The sequence below is a fragment of the Phalacrocorax aristotelis genome, chromosome 1 (assembly GCF_949628215.1).
Source record: "Phalacrocorax aristotelis chromosome 1, bGulAri2.1, whole genome shotgun sequence".
Lineage (NCBI taxonomy): Eukaryota > Metazoa > Chordata > Aves > Suliformes > Phalacrocoracidae > Phalacrocorax > Phalacrocorax aristotelis.
Window position 1 is genome coordinate 57050555 of NC_134276.1, and position 22736 is coordinate 57073290.

Below are 22736 nucleotides of genomic sequence, written 5' to 3' on the forward strand. Positions count from 1 at the left end.
TGTGCTATAAAAGCAGTGAACTGAGATCTTAGCATCTAAGAGCCAGACTGAAACAATGAGAAGTGCTTCAATAAAGCATTCAAGTATCTTATGAATATTTCTATGTAGTTCTAATTAGATACACACAGGCATATTTTCAGCTGAAATCTGCTGAAAAGAGCTTGCTTGATATCTGCATTATTAAATGAAATCAACAGTAACACAGTGCTCATGAAAATAGACAAAGTATGGACAAGGAAAAAAAATTAATCACTTGGATCCAACAGTGAGCAAATCTTGTCTGAAGAAAAGAAAGAGCAAAAGCAAGAAAAACATTATTGCCGGCCAAGCTTTCCCCACTTTTCCCCAGTATTAAAAACAACACCAAAAAGTCAATAGGGAGTAATTGCAACATGTTGAGAAGGTAGGGTCAAAGAAACATGATGAAAAGTAGTGAGTGATTGGACTGAAGTTCAGTCTTTGTACTGAAGTTAATTAAAGATGAAATGAAAGAAAAAAAGGCACAGTAGCTCTTAGGATGAGTGATCCAAAGGTTTGTGGCAATCCTGTGTACCCTGTAAAGTGTACTTCATGATACGTCTCAGTCTGATCCCAGTTACATCACTGTTACAAAGGGACCAGAAATGATCTTTTTGTGCTTAGGAAAAGTTTCCTCAGTTCTAGGGGGTTGAATACAATAATCAGCAATTATTAATTAAGGGTTTTTCTTCTTACTTCTCTTCTAAAATCACAAGTTTGAACTTCTAATCCTTATGTCCCATTTGATTTTGAAGATAATCTTTGATAGAAATGCTAGAATTATACTATGGAGATTTTTTGGACTCTAGAATTGGACTGTGGAGTTGTCCACAGATGTATTAACTTTCTGGTGGAAGAACATGGGGGGACTTCTACTCTTAGTGGAGTTTGCATTTCTCTTGGCATTGGTCGAGGCATGCCAGTGTATTCAAGATCAGACTCTGACCTGGCCACATATGTAAGCATTTTGTTATGAATGCCCTAGCCCATTTGAAACTTTTGAGATAATTAGGCTACAAACAAAAGTATGTTTGGGAAACTTAGCTCATTTTTCTATCATTAGGTTGTAGAAGGACTACACAGGGATCCAAAATGTGACTTAAGGATATCAGTGCCCCAGTTTCTTAGACAGTGCATCATGCCTGTGCAGGACACACAACCTCAGCTGGCTGAGCGGGGAGCTGGATGATTTAACCAACACACAAGTGCTAAAGACAGGGATTCATTTCAAAACTCTCTTCAGTTATGGACCATTTACATGGGATTGCAGGAATATACCTCATCCTCTTGTATAAAGCAAAGTATGTGATACCTTGTCTCGAACACTAAATGGGAAAGAAGTAGAAGTTTCCACTTTTTATCCAGCAACCTGGTTGTTAAAGCTTGTGGGAAATAAAATGCAATCCTCTTCTCCTTCCCAGACTATGGGTTGTTCTAGTGTAGAGGCATTTTAAAAGAGTGTCTACTTCCTGGGCCAGCTGGCCCAAAATCGACTGGTTCCTCCTGGCAGTTTACCCCCAAAGCCTTCATGCTAAGGAGTGATTCCATGTGATTCCAAAGGGGATCAGTTTCTTTGGGTGCACAGGAAATGTAGGAAGGAGCTGTGTCCCCTGTCGTGGTCTCTGGGGTGGCACTCAGTTTTGATTCATTTTCTCATATTTGACAGATTTTATTACATGCCAAGAAATTACAGGATCTGGACCTAAGTATGGCTTTATACTGTGAGTTTCGGTACATTCAATAGTACTTTGGAAGAACACCCCTTCTTTATCCCCAGACAACATATACCAGCTACTTCAGTGAGAAATCTCCTATAAATACAGGTAGAGAAACTGCATGTCAGTGCATTTGATCCTTCTAAAGGTGACCGGTTGTTTAATCAGTTTGTCTGATTTTTTGTTCAGAAAAAAGGATTTATGTTTGTGTACCTGACAAAGCCAAGGCTTTTGAATATAAAAACAGGTCAAATACATAACGAAGCAATCTTTGCAAATGTGGTGTTACAAGAGAGTACAATTTCATGACTTTTAGCCAAAGAAGTTCTCTCCTCAATTATATTTGCAAGTTCACCATTTCAAAATCTGTCTTCTAGATTAAATAATAGGCCTCCTAGAATTTCTGAAGGGGAAAACAAGCGCTCAGTAATGAAGCCCTTAAAAATCTTGCTTTCTGTTTTTTTTGCATGTATGCAGAAACGTACATTTAGTTAAAGCTGAAGCTTTCGGAAAACGTTACAAAATTCCATAATGTAACACATCCTGCAGCTACGAGGCTCAATCAAAGCTCAGAAAGGTACTTTTCTGATGTGCTGCATTCCACATATGCTTATACTAAAATGAAGATGTCCTAGTCAGTCAGAGAGACAGCATGATATAATTAATGACTCCTCTATAGCAGTTTCCTCAGTTATGTCATTCAGTGTGATCTGATTGATTTATAATATATGATTTACATACTAAACTTACTTCTAAACTTTGAAGTCCATGCAAATTTCTCTGCTGCAATTAGCACAGAACCAATTGCAATGTACTTTAAAAGACAAAAAAAGAAAAAAAAAAAAAAAGAAATAAAACCTCAAGCCCTACCCATCCACAAATTTTAGTTACAGAAAAAACATTGACACTCCGGAGCTGAGGAACAGCTCACCTCAGCAAATCCAGGTTTTGGATACTTCTGAATGAAATTAATATCTGCCTTTTGACCAGTCTGCAGAAAAGTATTATTAGGTGTGATAGACACTGATTTTTTTTTTATTTTTTAAGATGGGAATGAGAAATGAGCTTTGAAAATACGTTCCATAGAATTTGCCAGCAGCAAGAAGTAGCAAGCCAGTTATAGGTGGTTGAAAATCAACTTTCTGTGATAATCTCCAGATTTCATATGTTCATAGCTTCTGAAATATTTACACTCTAAGCTGAATATTTTTAATGTTTGGTTTTTTATCAAGATTTCAGAATGTTAAACAAAATTTGATTATTTTTTGCATTCAGCTGTTGTTGAGGGAGGAAAAAGACCTGTCTGTATTCTCTGGGAATAAAAAAATAAAACACAACTGAAGCTGAGACCTGGAACTTGGCTGCTCACTGAAGGCTAGATTCACAAATGCACTAAACTGCTGCGACACAGTATTTAACTTTTAGCCTTGAGACTTCCAAAGTAGCTGAGCTACTTTAATGTTTCCCTATGCCACAAGTGGGAAGGGTTGGTCACCTGAAGGTACGTCAGTACTGCTAGGTGACAGGGGAATATGGAGCAAGCTTGAGAACAGGACTCATCATGTGCTCAGGTCACAGCTTACTTGTTGGCCTTCCTCCTGGATGTGTTTTGGACCTTTCCCTCTGGCTGTCTCCTCACAGTGCCTGTGCACTGTTTAGAGGACAGAGGCTGCCTCCAGAAGGCTGCATGAAGATACCTGTCTTGTTTTGGTCCCCTCCTTTCTTTCCGATGCTAACCCAAGTGTAGTCTAACCACTATCAAATGTAACCTCCTGTCTCACTTCAAAACATCCAACATTATATTTAGCTTCCTTTTACTCCCATGGCCTGCACTACTGCCTCCTATCATTCCAAACACTTTGAGCTGAAAAATAACCACCCAAAATAATTATTACGTATTTCAGTCACTCAGGCACTAAGTGGGACCCAGAGGAGATGTAGTGCCAAATGCTACGTAGTAGTATGGGATGTGCCCGGCTTGGAGTAGAAGGTGCTAGCAGTAACCAGTGTGAGGGTGAGCCAGACCCTGCCACTTGGGCTCAGAGACAGCAATTGATCTGTCCTTGTATTTTATTACACCAGCATAGTACCTTCCGAAACAGAGGTCTGCAACATCCAGCTTGATCAGCAAGGAGCTGCTTGTGTTGGTCTTTATCAAAGGCTGATATAGATATGTCAGAAGCTTCCATAGAAACTTTCTACATCTGCTTTATTCTTGGAGTCACAGCTTGGCCTTTTATCTTAAAAACGGTATTAATTCTGCTCAAACAAAAGCAGGGCACCTTCCTTTCTTGTAAAATACTGATGGTGATGCCACCATTTTGTACAGGGGATATTAAAACATTCAGACAAGATATGAGACACCTGGCTCCTACTTATTCTTTTTGAGTGGTAAGAATTTATCCTGACTACTTCACAGTGGACTGTGTCTGGGAGTATTATGGTTAAAGCTGTTCTGTAATGCAACACAAATTCAAGATTCACTGGGCCAGTGTAAATGGATATTCTAACTGATCTTTAGGGTCCTGTCCTAGCAGACTGGGGATGTGATCTGGACCTCTGGCAGAGAAAGACATGATAGCTAGTTACCTCTCATGCTACACCTGTGATAAAATAAGGCTCACATAAATATTTATGATATTTGATTTATATAAATATAATATAAAGACAGGGACTGTCTTCTCTCCTTTAGTTATGCATTTCAAGAATGAAACTGCCAGGAAGTTTTTGTGCAAGGTCAAGATCCTACAAGTATTTTTGTTGTCAGCACAAGTAGCAAAGACCAAAGTGGGCTTGGGAAGGTGTGCGTGGGAGAACACGTGGATTCCAGCTGAACTTAGGGGTCAAGCAGGTGCTTACAACTTTGCATTGACAAGACTTCTGGGCCTGAGAAGAAGCATAATTTTAAGCATGAAAGGAACTTTGCTGATAAAACTCTCTGCCCACAGAAAGAAATAACTCTGGCTTTAAGCAGCAATTTCAAAGTAATTTTGAAGATTCTGTTGTTGACCGTAACTACACGTATTCTGCTTACGTCCGTTTTTGGCGCTAATCTTGTTGTAAAAATGGGCCTGTTCTAGATTTGGATGTATAAAGATAAAACAGTTGGATAAGTGAATCTCAAAAGTAGTTCTGAGCAGTGGAAATAACAGAAGTCCAGCTTTCCTTGTATTTGGATTTTCTGCTGTTTAATAAGGTGAAATTTCCCCCTGGTGCTTTTTTAACCCATGGATCATTCACAGCATCATTCCTCCATGTGGATTCTTTGATATCTGTGAGGAACTGATGTCATGCTTCAGCCTTTTCCTCAATAAAGGCAGTAATAGAGCCTCTCTCCTTTTCCTCTCCCAGATGCCTATTTTCAAAACACTTGTAGGATCTTAATGTACTGAGACCTGAAGTCCTCAGTCAAATTTGATTGAAATTGGTTGATGGTTCAAAAGCTATTGGAAAAGGATGGATATATATACCTTCGCGCACACTACCAGAGTGCTGTGCTAGTAAAGTGCATTTCCCTGGGAAACCAAGGCAAAAATCACTTCTGAGCGTACTCAGAGGCATCTGCTATAACTCTTTACAGAGCTGTTTTCAGTGGCCAGTCTCAAGAGTATGCTCTGCATAGTTCTCTCAAAATCAGTGATTTAACATCAAAAAGGGAGAAAGAAATTCCAGAGAAAAAGAAAAGAAGTGCCGTTTTAGTACAACCCTGATAATGCAAACGACATCAGTCAGTTTGGCATATCCTGTTATAGTGCAAAGTCAGATTCATGCTTTCAGCACAAGTTACCATGAATATAGAAAAGCAGTTTAATCCCTTAAAACTCATATTAGTGTGTTGCATTTCTTCATAAACCAACAGAATAAGTGAAGGGAGTGCCATTACTTTGCACTCTCCTGTAACGTACATTGTAGTAATACATAGGATTTTAAAACTCTGAGATGAAACAATTAAATATGGAAACAAGGGTGAGTGTAATAATATTTACCCGAGGAGCTTACGTAGTTTTCAAATGTGATCAGTTTCTGTGGTTTAAATTTAGATATGGAGGATTCAGTGGATGTCCTCCAGAAGATGATTTATCCTACCCTTCAAGACATGGGATAAAGAAACAACCAAAAAAGAACCTATTTCTCTCCATTGAGCATGGAAGGCACATTGCTGAACAGATGCCCAGCATTTTGATGACTAAAAAAGATGAAGTGAAGGATCATTAGAATTAATGGAGAAACGTTATGCAAAAACCTTTCCCTAACCTCCATGCTCCCTCTCCAGGAAACCAATACTCTTCTAGTGCAAACTGTAACACATATCACTAAAAATTTATATCTACACACTACTTCCTTCTGTCAGCCCTGCCCAGTATTAATGACTTTGACTGGAAAACCTAAACTCATTGTATGTCTTTCCATTCACTGTGGTAGCTGTTTTAAGTTACCATGTGCAGCCATGTAGTGCTGATATGTAAATTGAATGCATTAGACTGTTCTCTATAATGCTTTTTGTCCCTCAAGATGTTGAAAGCGTACAAAAAAATCCCCCCTGTCTGATCCATTTGAAATTGTCTGACAAGACAGAAGGATATTTTTGTCTGAAAACAGAATAATATCCCTTTGTCATGGTGCAGTTCTGAATTATGTTATAGAAATCATCAAGATTATGGTGGATTTACTGTGCTTTAATAAAGAGGAGACTGATCCAGTGACGGTGTGACTGACAGTTCTAGATTAAGCAGAAAGAGCGTGGGGTCTCCTCAGGATCCTCTGTGTTAGGATCAGTCAGTTACTGTCCAGCTGATTCCCTGGATGTTTTTCCTTCACTTTCCAGTAGACTTTGTGTGGGAGGGCTGGGGAGGCAAGCACTGCCATCACTAGGGGAGTGTTGATTTTTGCATTCCTGAAAATCACTGCTGGCTGTGCTAAAAGAACATAATTGGCAAGAATCAATTAGTCTCATAGGAGGGTGTTATCAAGGGTTGAGCTCTTTTCACAAATTGCCCCTTCTGCACTTATTTCTTGAGAGGCATAATCTCAGTGATCCCGAAATTCACAGAACAGGAGATTGATTTCCTCCTTTTTCTTTTTCTTTCCCCCCCTTAAACTCTGCAGGTCAGTCCCACCCCAGGGTGCATCCGGGCGTTAATGAAGATGTTGTACTGCCCTTACTGCAGAGGACTTCCCACTGTGAAACCTTGCAACAACTATTGCCTCAATGTAATGAAGGGCTGCCTAGCAAATCAGGCTGATTTGGATACTGAGTGGAATCTGTTCATAGGTAAGAAGAGTTTAAATATTAGTGGAAGGAAATGCTGGTAATAGCAAACACCTGCAGAGTTTTGTGAGGTTAGAAGGCACTGTTGGTCAATATTCGCAATGAAGCAACTCCAGATTCACCTCGCTTTCTAATTGACCTTCCTGGCTTGCAGTAAGAGATGACTCTTCCCCTCCCGAGCCAGTCACATTTCGTACTTCATATTTAGAAAGGAATGGTGTGGTGTTATAACTTCTGAGCTGAATTATTACATGATATGTGAAATGTTGAGAAAGCTTTGGCTGATGATTTGACAACAAGCTTAACACGGCAGAAATAGTATTTATTACAACTGAAAACTAGGCTCTTGCAAGCTGAGAAGATAATAACATCGTATAACATCCAGTCAACGTAAATCACAACAGCTGCTGTTCTTAATTCTGGTAGTATATGGACAAAAAAAGTTTAAAAATTACATACATGGATAATTATTAATTCCTTATTCTTGATTAAAATATGTTAATGTCTCCCTTTCAGTGTGCTGAATAGGAAGTACCAAACATGAAACCAAAACTTTAGAATGGAGCGTAGAATATGTATTCAAGGAAAACTGCTATTACAGTTTTACTCACATAATTCTTCCTTCAAGTAAACTAAGAAAAACCAAGACAAAAATCTCCTTTAAACAACCATTCAGATATCCTGTAGTGAAAAAAAATAAATCCCAGAAGTGTAACACTTAACAAGAAATAAAAGCTTCAGGTTGCTTTTGATGATACACAGGACAGGATGAGGAATTAGACAAGGCTAATGATAATCGAGAAAGAACAGAAACAGCTAGTTACACCAATCGCTAATGAGCGTCATAGCCTAGACCAGATTTCAGGAAAATAAAAGCAACTTGAAAACATGGGATAAAACTCTCATTATTGCAACCAAAGAAAAGAAATGTTATTTTCTACTTGGGAAAGACAAAATATGAGCAATCTCATTTTGCTTGATTTCAAACCCCACTGACCAATGTGACTTTGAAAATTTGACTCTGACTCATTCATGGATTTTCACTTTGCTCAGCACAGAGTTGGTGCACGATGGATAGGGAGAAGAAAACAGGATGAAAAATGAATCAGAGTATGAAAAGTGAGAAACAGCACTGAGTGTGCTATAAAAATAGCAAAAGCCAAAAATGGAAACAATAATAAACAAACGATGCAAATAATCATGCCTTCTCAGTCCCTTGTACTGGTTAAAGAAGCTGACATCAGAAGCAGCGCCGTATGGAAAGATACCTGTGGGAATTATGGTGTGAAAAGAAGAGTCAGCTCATCATCAGCAAACTAAGTAGGAGCTGACGGGAAAACAGTGCCAACCTGTTAAAGACATTGCATCAACAACTTTCCTTTTGTCATTAAAGAGTAAGAAAGAACTGAATTGTCCCTAATTCTGATCAGAGAAAATAATGTAGGTTTTCAGAAAAAAAACCATTTTAGCTAAAATAAACAACAAAGCTTTTATTAAGGTAAGCACCTGTTCTAATCAAAAGCTGGAAGATAAGATTTCAGGTCTTAAGAGAAGATTTCTTTTTCTGGTGCTTTAAATTCATAAGAGTGCTGGGCAGGGTAAGGTATGTGCTGGAAAGTGTGGAAGTGCTTACAGATTCAGACTTTCAGAGTCTTTGATGCAAAGCTCTTGTCTTCATCACTGTCTTTCAGATTTTGATTGTTCCTGCTCTCAGAAAAGAAAAACTGCATGAAAGCTTGTACATTATGTTAAAACATAGTGCTAATTTATTAAACACTATGTAATACACTGTGTACTTCCTTAAAGGAAAGCAGGCTGCTATGCAATTATCCCTTCAGGTCAGTGATGACAAGGCAGTATAAAGTACAAATACATGAAGACATATTTTCTCTTTCTTCTACATTTACAACTTCCCCTCTGCAACTTGATGGGGAATTGAACAGAGGAGAGGCAGAGATTTTCCTGTGTTTGGAAAAGGTATTCTGTTTTAACCCATTTTTGAGGCCTCTAATAGCTTTTCTGAAGATGAGGGTCCTTCGTCCTTCCTTTATGAAAGACTGAAATGCGGCAAGTTGTCTCTGCTTCTGACAGCTGTCAGAGGCTTTCTAATAGCACATGCAATTCCCATAGTACTAAACACAACAAAACTTCTACTCACTGAATTAAAACAAACGGCAGCACTTTACAGCACCGCTGAGCTATGAAAGATTGGAAATTATGCATGAGCAGTTTTTATCCCCGTTCCAATACTAGGAACCATGCACTAGGAAAAAAAAAAAAATAGTTAATTTTGTGCGCTAACAGTCTCTGCGTAGGCAGGAATCCCAAATGTTAGTGCATATTCATACACAACAAGAGAGTTCTGTTTAGCTCATAATCTCTGTATTGCAAGGTTGTTTTGGCAAAAGCTGGTACTAGGAGAAGACTCTCCGATGTGTTTGTCAGTAACTAAGCAAATACTGTAGTTTGGACTGCATGTTCTGGTATTGTTCTGCAGTTACTGTAATTGTCCAGCAACACCCAGGATCTACAAGTGAGGAGGAGCAGAGGAAAGTAAATGGGCTCTCTGCAACAGGGTGTGATGCATATTCCACCTAGTTTATAAATATAAAAGTCAGGACTGAAATCATGTTTATATAGCACTAATAAATCTCATATCTACTTTCAAAGCTAGGGAGAGCGGGACAGCTTCCCCTAAACATCTGGTGCTTTCCAAGATTTTATAGACTGTGAAAACTGGTAAGAGGTGAAACAGCTGCAGCAGCATGACACATGGTTTATTATATTTTTCTTGTTTGTGCCACCTTAAGGTCTGTGTCCTTTTTGTGTAATGTTTCATTATAGGCTTTTTGTATTTTGTTGCCTTCATTATTGCACAATAAAAGCCAAATGTGGCACATCTCATTCTAGCAGAATTCCTCTGAAACTCAGAAATTTCCCTCAGAAAGGAAGACAGTCTTTAATAATTATATCATAATTATAAAACTATAATGAATAAATGCTTCTTCCAGGTATCTATATAAAATATTTGAGGCATTTAAAAGTAAACCAGCCACACTGAGTTTGAAAATCTGCATTTTGACAAAGCTTGCTTGTACTGTTTTGCCTGTTAGCTACCCCTCATAATCTCCGTTGCACCAGTCTCAAGCGAAGTTAGCAAACGCAAGATAAAAAGAATGAGTAGAGGAGCTGTGCTGCTGAGGAAGGAGATGATTGCCTCAGGGGAGGAGCAGACTGATTCTGTGGAATGGGGAAAAGGGGATTTTCTCTGTCTCATGGCCCAACAGATATAGTCAAAATTATGCTTCTCTCCATGGAGCTAAACCAATTAACAGCGATAAGGATCAGGGATCCCACTGTTCATTCTGTCACAGAAACAGAAGAGATGGAGAAAGCTATTACCACTTACAAAGATTCAATCCCTATCTATCTTAGGGAATTACTCAATTTTAACACCACCGTTACTCCCCTTTCTCTAGCTACCCTGTATTTGAGTCCCTGTTTCTATCCTGAGATTCTTTGACTTTCCCTACAACTGATCATTTATTTCCCTTTAACTGCTCGTTTTCTCAGGCAGGAATGTCACTTGAGGAATGAGCTCCCCTTAGTGGGCACCATACTTTCCCTTGGCACCCTCATTCAGTTTCAGAATTAACACCTGCAAAAAGATGATTTCCATGAAAGACGTGCATCTCATTCTGACCACTGCCTTATCTACAGGTTCAGGATGGCAGTGACCATAACCCATTTGATCTTTGCAGGATTTCTTTCACAATTAGCTGTGGGGTTAACTTTCTGCTGTCTTGAGACAAAAACATAGATGATACTAAATCTGAATGTCAAGCAAGACTGTGAGCCAAATATGATAGTCCTTACCTAAATAATTCAGAACAACAGAAGAGTAAAAATCCAGGTAGTTGCTTTAATCACAGCAATGACTGTACCTGGGCTTTTTTTTTGTGGACATCTATAGTAAATCATAAATGCTTTGTTGCTGTATTTAGTGACAAAGTGTACACTAGTGTAGTGCCTGTGTAGTAGTGTAATCCATAGATTGCAGCAAAGCAATCCATGGAGGTTTCCTGCTGCATGGCTATTTACAGCAGCAGAAATTCAAGTAATTTTTTTTTCTAGAAATTATTCAACAGTAAATCAAACACATCTTGTCCTTAGTCCTGTGTTTTAATACATGGGAGATTGTGGAAAACACTTCAGAAGTTGTACAGTAACAGAGATGTGCAAATGACTGTGATTCTGACAGCTCAGGATCGCATCCTTGTCTGTGAAGAAGGACCAAGGGGCTCCTGCACTAGTTGATGTCCATAGACATCCTTCTGCTCAGGCTGGAGAGCAAGTGGCTTTGCTAGCAGTGTATTCAATATTTGACAAGCTCTGCAGTGTAGCAAGGCAAATCAGCACGTGGTGTGTTCACACGGTAGTACGCAAGGCTCAGAGAGCCAGAGCCACCTCTTACTGCCACCACCCTGCTAGACTTCTGCCACAGAAGAAAATCATATCTGCAAGGTCTCAGCAAAGGCTTCTCCTTCCAGTCTTGAAGTTATTTCACTTACTGTCATTACAGCAGCTGTGCACTACTAATATACTTTCTCGTTATTGTGCTTTAAGAATCCTTCTTTTTTCTTCCTATCAGTATGACTCAGACACTTACCTTAGGAGAACTCTTGATGTAGAGCATATCATGCAGTCTCACTTATGGCAAGTCAATCATTTTAAGTAAAACTCTCCATCAAAACCTTAACTACTTACTCCTAATAAAAGATTTAGAGTGATGAAAATATGCAATCAGTTTTATTTACTGCTAACAAAAGCCCTCAGGACTCTGTTTTCTCTGTTCTGTGTGCAAGCACGAGGATAAACATTTTTCTTTTGATGTTTCAAAAGATCACTTAGATTTGTCTTTTTTTAATGGCTTATTACAAGAATAACTGTGCTCTTCAAGACTCACTTTGCTTCATGCAAAATCAGTCTATAATTGTAATAGTAATCCTGTACAATTTTCTTGTTCCTGTGTGTACAGCTACTGTAAATAAAAACAGCCATAGATGTGTAGGCAACTACATATTAGATTCATGAAAATAGGAAACTCTGAAGTACATTGAGGTAACATAGATTGGATTTTTTGCCCCTTCTTCTTCTGAAGCGTGCAGCACCCGTCACTTCTATTTACTCTTACACACTACAGACCAAAGGCTGACAATCTGGTGTGACTCTCAGTAGGCAAAAGTTTTGCTCGTGCTTGATCATGGCAAGTAAGAGCTAAAAACAGGGATTTTAGCAACCTTGGTTACCTGGCACTTGAATTTCTTCCCTCTGGCACCCTCCTCCCTAATCATTATATGAAAGTATGCTGTGATATTTATCATATGAATTTTGGTTTCGTGGGCATGGAAGGGGTACTTGAATGCAAACATTAAGATTTCATAATGTGCATCTTAGGGTCATGTGAAAACTGGTAGCATTCATAATTAAGGCAGCCTAAAAATCAAAACCTGTATATAAAGCGTTATTTTCAGTTAGTGTCACCTTAGCAAACATTTAGTTGTTCAGGCTAATATCATCCTTTCTTGCTTTCTTTCTGAATGAAACACATCATGACACCTCTAGTGAAACCATCTTTGCCACCCATCAGAATGAGGATAAGGAAAATTATCTTCACCTACTGCTTTTCATCTTTTCTACCTATTTCTTAGAGAAATTTTAGTGTCTTCAGAGTTTGGGGAATTAATTTTTTCTTTAAGTCTCTCATCTATATAGACTATAGTAACTATTATTATACAGCAAAATCTATTGCCTTTGTTGAAGTGGCAGGGTTTAGTGGATGGCTCTAAGGGTTGTGGAGCCCCATCCCGATTATATATGAAAAAAAATGGAATCTGTAGTTTAGAATTATTTTCTCCCGCTTTAGCTTATGTTTCCCAAAAGTAAGGGAAAATGTGTACAGTCCCCTGTTTTGTGATACCACTGCAAATTCAGCTGCTCAAAAGTTGAGAACTAGATTTGTGGATGTAAATCTAATGTCGTTTATGAAAAAAACATTTAGTGTGCTTCAGGCCCACCAGTCTCCACAATGCAAAGGTAGCCTACGCAAAGGAATTTGCAGTGCTATTAAAAAAACCAGACTTAACGTCATAAAATAATTACATCCGTTCAGGATAAAAATATGTAGTTGCACAAATGACAAGTGAACTCAATGTATCGATACCTAATTAAAAGATTACAGTATTAGCATTTTTAAATTCTCTAATAAGCAGTAGCTACATGATCCCATATTTTCCCCTTGTTTCCCAGGAACAGTAGAGTCCCTGCCTACAATTTAAATATGATACCAAGTCCTGATGGCTTAGTCTGAGTATATAGGATATAAAGGGGGCATCACTGTTCAGTGAGGTAAATAATGTGTAGGAGAGGGGAACTGTATTTGCTCTTTCCCTACTGTTTCTCTTCCCTCAGAAGTATAAAGGATACACAACCTGGACATGTAATTCTTTAGATGGTAATGAATTCAGCCTGAGAGAAGCTCTCTGAAGTTGTGAGACTGCCAGCAGCATGCAAATAACACCAGCACTTGTCTGCTGCTTAAACTCTACTTACCCTGCCAGATCTCTGTTCCTCCCCTTGGGGCAAAACAGTTTCTTGCAAGAAGCTCACAGCGTCCATTGCCCTGTATATTTGCTTTAGGATGTGTCACTGAAGAAGGAGGTTCCCTTCTGTGGGACTTCGGGGATCTTCTGCTCCACTTACTGGCTCAAGAGGGCTGGGACTCATCTGGCTTGATCTTGCTGTTCCCTGAGACATTGGCAGCTCCTTACTAGGAGGGTGCATCCTGGAAGGACGCTAACGGCTTCACTCAGGGTGACTCTTGAAAACTGCAGCTCCTGAAGAGGGGGCTCTGGATTTCTGAAGAACCAGATGCTTAGCTGAACGACAGCAGCAAACTTCTTGGGCTCCTGAGCTGTGATGTGACTTGCGGAAATGAGGTGTGGTGATTAACTATACTGTTTTTGTTAAGGATAGAAAGATATTAGTGCATGTGAAACACATCACCCATCACCATGTCTTGTGACAGTCACAAATCAGGATCAAATTCAGCAATTCTAGAATTCTGCCTTTGCCATCCATACTCTTGAACTGTATGATTTCTGCATTTGCAGGGAAAAGCTTCTCAAACCTTGAAGTGGTATGACAGCCACACACTCAGCATTTTCACCAGGCACAGCAGAGCTCTAAGTTGACTGCAGCATTTAGATGCTGCAGCACCTTTTGAAAATAAAAAGGCTGAAAAGCATTGTCAAAAAAGTTTAAAAGATTTTATGATGCAACCATTAGACCCAAATGATGACTTTTTCATTCCTCATCTCAACTCCTTCACATTGTTTTACATCAAAGTGGAATGACTGGCTAGTACACACGAGCGCAGTTTGGAAGTTGCATAGAATAGCAAATTTCTCTGTGTTTACATTCAGGGGAAGTGCTGGGGAAGCTTTTTTGCCATTGCCTTTCAAAATGCTATCAATGAACACAGGGGTGTTACATGAGGCATCTCTGGAAACAGGAGAATATGTTAATTATTTATTGCTCAAATATTGTGTCAATCAAGCATTATTATTATTTTGTATTTTCCCAAGTCCATAGCTATACTCTCTCAAGGGACTTCTTCCAAGAGTGCAGTGAATAGTATTGTTCCTTCTGTCCTAGGTTACCATGTATATTAACACCTCAAAAGAGTTTACTCTTCAGCAGAGGAATTTATTTCTCAATTAATTATGCTTATATAGGGCTGAATCTCTGTTTACCCGTAGGGGCATCCCTCAGGCACTCCACTGTGCTGATCTCCCCGTTTCACAGACCAGGGACCAGCCGGAAAATATCTTGCCTCTTATCTGGTCTGGTTTCCCTTCGGGTTTGAGGGGTTTGGAGCACCTGGTCTCTCTGGCATATGAATAAAGGGTGTGAATGGAGCACACACCCCGACTCCAGAACTTGGCCATCCTCCTACAGTTCAGTTACCTGAAAGAGCTACTTCAATGCAGTTGTTTTTTCAAGGAGTGCAAATCCAAATTAAGAACATGTGACTTTTTTCATTTTTTCCCAATCAGAAATTAAAAAAAGTCCGCTTTAAGAAAAGCTTGGTTAACCTCTAATGAGCATTATGTTGAACAGTGTTAAAAGAGTCTTCCAAATATTGCGAACAGGACAGGTTAAATATTGGTTTAATTGGTTTGAACTTGCTACTTTGGCTATATTTATTTGGGGCAACGCTGTATTACACTAGGAAGTGTGAAAATTATGTTATATCTATAAACATATCTTCAGTTGCATTATCATTTGGCTTGGTCAGTATTGATAAACTTCAGGTAATCTGAATATTAAGTTTTGCAGACACTCCTATTTTAAAGGGAACACATAATGATACAAAAATTTGAATTTTGCCCAGAGGAATACTGAAGGTTTTATTTCAACTTTTGTCTCTGTGTCCATTTTTCTGCATTTTATTTCTGCTTGTATTCAGCTGTACTTAAGACACTATATCTGATAAAAGTATTTTGTTGTACTGTGACACCATATGATACTTTTAAAATATTTTGTCATGGAATCTGCATCTTTTTTTAGAAAACTGCATAAATAAGAATCAGTTTTCATATACTGAAAATAGAACTTGAAACTATGTAATATTTTAAATTATCTGTTCTTTCTCATAGATTGATTTACTGACCATTTCAGATTCTCTAAAATTCATATTAGAAACAAACATCAAATTATGTTCTCCAATATTCAGGTAAATGGAATGGAGAGATGCATGTAACTCTGAGCAAGTGTGTTGTACATCAAGAAACCTCCCTAACTTACTATCAAAACACTTCGCTGTATCTGAAAATACTTTTCTGAGGTTATTATACAGTATCAATAAAAGAGGCGATAGGTGCAAATCCTTTACCAGAATGAAGTCAAAGCAAAATTTACATTGATTTGCTTTGTATTATAATTTTGAACCATTGCCTGATGAAGACTAATCAGTTTATGATAATGTCTTAGGTAGTATATTATCTTTTTACAATCATGTCCTATGTCCTTAAAAGGAAACTGCCAAAATCTCCAAACCTTATTAGTAATATGGCAAAACCTACTCAAATATATAACTTTGTATGGATATTATATTAAGTACATATGTTCCTTAATGTAAACAAAATTTTTTTTCTAATGAAGCCACGTAGGTATACAAGGGTGCAGATTACACCTAGTCAAAGTTCTCATTTCAGAAGGACTTTTTAAGGATAAGCTGATAGAAAAGGGTGAAGAGTGGTTGACTGAGCTATAAATTTCTCATGACTTGGCAACGAGACTATGATAAAGATCCCTACACAGTAGCCCATATTAGTGCCAGATTTAGTGGAGCAAAAACTTAAAACTGTTAGAGAGATCAGAATGTTAGTAAAACAAAAGATTCAGGAAATAATTATTTCTTTCTTGTAAGGGTTTTAAGGATGCCCTTCTTGCAATATGCCAACCCTCCATTTCTTCTTGTAAAGAAATCTTTTCTCAGATGCAGGAATTATTGGGAAAAACATAGATTTTTTTTTTTTCCTTCTTTCTCTCTGACTTAGTAATAGAAAGTCTTACAATTTCTATAGTCAAGAGAACTAGTTTGGCCCAGAGTGCTATGACAGAACTGGTATGGCCAAAATTCATTGAGCATTTTTGCAACAGTGAAATCTCAATGTTCTGATGCATTTGGGAGATTCCGATGTCTTTAGAAGGTAATGTGAAGGTAATATGAAAAACTCACTCTTATATTTCTTATTTCTCTATGTTACTCAGTGTCATCTGCCCTGTAATATAACATTCAGCATCCCTTAATGTCATTTATATTGCAAGTTAACCTATGGGAGTTTAAACTCCCATGACATATATTTTTCATTTAGGCACCAGAAGCATATACTGAACCTTCCACGTCAGGAGGAACTCACCTTCATAATATCACAATTCAACTTGCAGCAGCACTAGAGAGCCTTTTTATCTTTCTTGTCTTGTTAACTCTTAAAATACAGATAATTTAGATATTTTAGGTAAAAATAGCAGCTTGAAAAAGAAAGAATGCAATATTGGTTCCACTGGATATTAGCTGCTGACCTCAAAAGAGAATCCAATTTTTCAGCCAAGCTTTGCTTCTTACTGTGATGTTGTGAAATCAGGTGAAGGTCAGTCTTCACTTTCAGTGTGCAGGTTACAACAGCACCTTGCACTTAGCTCAACTGTAGGATGAGATGAAAACCGTCACTAAACTGAATGATCACCTCAATATTAGAGGGACATCAGACTATTAGAGTGTGTTCAGACAAGGGTGGCCAGGGTGGTGAAAGGTCTCAAGGGCCAGACTTATGAGGAGTGGCTGAGGGTGCTTGGCTTGTTCCGCTTGGAGAAGAGAAGGCTGAGGGGTGACCTTATCGCAGTCTAGACCTTCCTCAAGGGGGGCAGCAGAGGGGAAGGTCCTGATCTCCCCCCTGTGGTGACCAGTGATAGGACACGAAGAAATGGAATGAAGGTCCATCAGGGGAATTGGACATTTGGAAAAAGTTCTTCACTGAGGGGGTGGTCAGTCCCTGGAACACGCTCCCCAGGGAAGTGGTCACAAGACCAAGCATGTCAGAGCTCAGGAAGCATCTGGACAACACTTTTAGTCATATGGTTTAGTTTGAGGTAGTCCTGTGGGGAGCAGCAGGTTGGACTCAATGATCCTCATGGGTCCCTTCCAACTTGAGACCTTCTGTGATTCTGTGATGTACCATGGTAAATGGACAGCGCCAAAAAGGCAAGCAATTATCCTAAGTGTAAGCCAATAAGACACAGAGCACTTGCTAACTTGAATTTCATAGATGAAGTGATCAGAAAGTCTTCCAATAGATTTCACTCTTCTAATAAAACATGTAGGATCATACCCACTGGCATATAGTTGTACTTCAGCATTCTTATTTTAATACATTGGTTAAAGGAAGCTGATAAACAGGATATAGACTGTCTCTTCTATAGGAAAGTAAGAGTGACAGTTCTGGCACACATAGCTACAGTTTGTGATTTGTGCTTCGTTTATACACTCAAAAGAAGGAATTTATGTATTTCTTCTGACAAAACGAAAATGAATCCATGATTATTTTGTTAGTTGAAACTTTGCTGACATTTGCATTGCTGAAAACATACTCTAAATCAGGTTCTCCTCTTTGTACTGCGCTTTCTCTTTGGTTAGCTTCTCATGCCAATTAGAAAACGAAATAGTTGTGTTTCCTTTCTACTTTATCCTGGGAGATTTTCTGTCAAGAAAACCTTCTGTGGGAGGCAGGAGAGATGACTGGTCCAAGGTACACTGATGGCTAAAAACACATTTTAGTAATACAAAAAATCTTCTATTCCAGAGATTAATGACCGATGTTCTCATTTTAGCACATTGACTGCACTCAGATAAATCACTTCTAAATTATTAGACAGTTTTGAGTCCTTTCATAATATTTGGTTTGACTGTCTTCTCCACACACGATTAATATATTCTTACAGTATCTTTCAATATTTTATTGATATAAGTGCATATTATATTTGGCTTGTTCAAATGCAGCTGCCAGAAAAATACGTATAGAACCTAGTTTTGAACAGTGCCTGTTTTGAAGAGTGTATATATAAATCAATATTTTAAAAATTACTAGGAAGAAAAATTATAGCAATGATATGTTAGCACCTTTTTAAGAAGCCTGTGACATTTCAGTTGTGATCAAACTTTTCTATAAAAGTTTAATAAAACCATAACAAATTACTCAGGTTGAAATCAGGAGGGACAGCGTGGCAGAACTTCAGCTGATGCAAATCATTTACTAATGGAAATATGGCAGTGAACAATGCATAAAGATCATAAAGATCTAATTCCACTGATACTGAATGCATCTCTAAAAAAATAATTCCAACATGAATTCATTTTGTCAAGTTATTTGTTACTGACAAGCAAGTACTTATTTTTCTTTCTGTGAAAGCACCTTCAAGCTCCTCAGCCCCTGTTCACTTCAGGAAAAGAAATGTTTCTTGGCTCTAATATTTGGGGAGATTTCTCTCTCCTTACAAAATGAAATTTGGTAGTTTGAATATCTAGTTATATAGGCCATGAAGTCAAAAGCAGAGCTGCTGCATAAAGTCCAATGAGGAGGGTAAGGGTAGTCTTGTACAACGTTTCAAGCTGGATTCACATTGGTTTGAAATCTGGCAATATTAAACCCAGATAGAGTTAACATGAAGATACTTCTGTTCCAATCTGCCTTGTTGCTATTGTCCAAGCAGAACAAGCTACAAGGCATGACCTCTAGACAGCTACTTTTTACAGAGAAAGAAAGCATCAAGTTAAAGTAAATAGCACTTTTTGAAGAATAAACAGTCTCAGAGGGGAGCAACAGGTTACAAAATAGCTTTTTCCAAAGTACATGACACTGAATTATAATTTTATTTTTCTCCTCATTTCATTTCATTTGGCCCAAATGGTGATACAGGTCCAAATTGTGTGAAGTCTTGTGTCTTTATAATACTGTCTAAGTTGCAAGAATGCAGCCCTTTTCAGCTGATTCCAGTGTATGTAGTTTCACTGTTGTTGCTTGTGGGGTTTTTCCCAGTTGTGCTCACCTCTTAGTTTTTTAGTGTTCCGTATAAATACGCAAAGCGTGTTGCACGCAGAAGTCTTCTACTATAACTTAATCAGCGCTGTGGGAAATGTGTTTCTACTCGCCACAATTCTTCACTTATTTTTCTAAAAGCATTCTATTTTGTTGTAGCTTTCATCTCTGTGGACTTCTGAAACAAATGTTTAATCTGAAGAACATCGCATTTGCTATGGATGAAAATAATAAGTATTTATGATGAAGGATAATCTCTCTTCTCAATTTAGCTTGGTCAGAAAATCTATGTGTTATCAGAAGTCATTTTTGTTCAAATTTTTGTATGTTTGTCCATAAACCTACATGAAGTTTGAGAGATCTGGGAATACCATACAAAGTAAATAGTTCTGCCTAAAATCAGCCTTCATTTATATTATGTGATGTTTTAGTATTCCAGCTCAGTTTATTTGCAGATGTTACCATAACACCTTTTTCTTGGAAAATCTGCCTCTCAATATATCCTACACATATGTGCTAAGCCGTTGTAAAAGAGATGAATGAAACTCAAATCTCTGATTTACTGTGTTTCATGAGAGGATTTTCTGAGGGACGAGGGTAGTTTTTCTGAAATTTTTCCCTCCAGTTCAGAGTAGAGCTCACGGTAGACTGCAAGACCTTCAGGCATAGAAGTATTATTCCAAGCACAGAAGATCCCTAATGCGAACCTGAAAAAAAATATTAGCTTTTCCTGTAGACCAAATTGATTTTCAATACTTGTAAAAATATACTCTTTAAAATAAAAAGCAAAAATAATACTGAACTAGTAGTTACTGGATGTGCACTCTCTGCTTTTCATTACTTTTTACTGAAATTCTATTGAAATTAATAGAATAAATGACTATTATATTGCCATAGAACTCCATGCAGAAGAGTTAGAATTCAAGGCAAATGGGTTAGTTATAAAATACCATTATTTTTAATGAAAACTGGGTAGCTATTGAATTTCAGCCTGAATTCCATAGCTATTCATCTGTAAAGAGCTTTGGTTACCTATCAGATTCCTTTAATTTAAACAGGTATAGATAAGATAGAAAATTCCTTGTGTTTGATTTCTATTTGATTACTGGATATTTTGCTGAAGCATATAAAACAAGCTCATCACTTCCAAACTATCGTTAGCGACCTTATTAGAGACAAAATTGGAGAGGTTAGGTAATGCTTGTGAAAGGTAAGACAAAAGCTGTAGAGTTGTGCTATTCCATGTTATATACATGGATGAATTTTATTTATGGTTCTTATTTTAGTGAATGAAAGGGTATGGGAGCTAAGTGAGTTACCAGAAGTATGTTACAAGACTTTTTAATAAATGAAATTTAAAAATATTAAAATGTTCTTACATTAAAAAGCTGTATTTATGCAGAGGCAACAGGCAACAAGCTGCCTCGTGAAGATTAGCAGCTATAGTTTGTTTACTTGGGGCAAATGGAGCAAATGCCTTCATAGGCTTTAGAGAAGTACCAATATGAGTGGTCACCATCCCAACCAAAACATCTTTTTACAATGCTATTTTTTGAAAGAAATAATTATTCAATATTCACCAAATGTACGTGTCACCTTTCAGTGAGTTAAAGAAGACAGAGAGATAAAAAACAGGCCTTTGGGAATCACAGTTTTTTCTTTACTTGACAATACGCCAGTGGAACAAGTTTCTTCCCATTTTCCTAATACGTAAACTAGATAAATTTCACAGCATTAACGGAGTCATGTGGATGATCAGTAACCCAGATGGAATAGCTGGATTAACACAAATTATTTTCTGGTTGTTGCAGTAAATTGTGAGGTGAATTGCTGTCATTTGGGGCACCTAGTAGCACCATGATGACCTACACATCCCTTCCCACTGTTTGAACAATTAAGCTTAAGTATCATCATTAAATGGAAGATTGTCTGCCTAGTCAGAGCAATGCCTTTTTTTTATCAACACATGTCTATTCCCACAACAGCCTGCTGGAGTAGGGGAGTTTGTATGGGTTGGAAATCTAGGTCACACCAAAAAAGCATTATTACTGAATGAGCACTAAAACACAGATATGGGTAAGATGCTGCGCCACATGTTTTTACTGCAGTTAAGGTGTGACCTGGGTTTTATTTAGTTTAGGTACCAATATCTGGTTTGCATGCTAATTACAATATAAAATAGCGGCGCAGAATCGAGCGTAGACTTGCTGTCTGTGTTTCCCTGCACTCCCCACTGAGTCTTGTAACCTGTATTGAGCTAGGTGATGGCTCAGCCACGTCTGTTGGCACCTGTGAAGCTAGAGTGGATACTCCCAAGGAGCACGCCATCTTCCCTTTTGCTACAGAGACTGATGGAATGGGTTAATTGCCTTTTTTTAAGGAAAGACATGCACAGGCAAGAAGACGTCTTGAATAACAATCTTAATCTGTTTGATTTCCAATATGTACAATTCCTGCAGGTATAAACCTGAAAAGAGATTAATTATCACAGTTTAGGGCTTATGTACTCGTAAATTGCTACTAAGGCATCTCAAAATTCCCAGAATGATTCAGACTCTGTCTCTACATCACTGACTTTCAATCTGAAAAGTCTTTTTCAATTCCCAGTTTTTAAGGCCATAATTTTTAGATTTCAATGTACATTCAGATAAGTTATCATGACTATCTGAAATTTCACATAAATGTGGAGAATTGTGCCTTTAGAAAGCTCTAACCTAAGACAGCTGAAATTATTTGTTTCTCTGCAGAGACTCACTGTGTACGTAATATATGTAGCAATGATCCATAAGAGCGTAGGAAGCAAACAATGCAGATCTCATGGGCTCTGAGCAGCTGCTGACCAATGCAGATTGCACCCAGGCATCAGAGTAGATGTTCATTTTACATGCTTTTTATGCAGAATGCTGAATGTTGCCTGAGGGTGTGGCTTCATTAATAGCTGACCTAAGTTGATCTAAGCTGATGCTGCTTCAGAGAAGAGTGATGCCAGACACACATCCTTGCACTTTCTTATGTTCCAGCCCCAGCACTGGGGGCCAGAGATATGATGTCTATAAAAAACACTTTTCCTTTCTT

At 38.1% G+C, this 22736-nt stretch overlaps 1 protein-coding gene across 1 annotated transcript in view; it reads left to right on the forward strand.

Annotated features, from left to right (window-relative positions):
• The window catches only part of GPC6 (glypican 6), a 777195-nt gene that overhangs the window by 560562 nt on the left and 193897 nt on the right, over positions 1 to 22736 (forward strand). The window contains exon 4 of the mRNA XM_075089625.1: positions 6840 to 7005. Within this exon, the coding sequence (XP_074945726.1) occupies positions 6840 to 7005 (166 nt within the window). The remainder of the gene's footprint in view (positions 1 to 6839; positions 7006 to 22736) is intronic.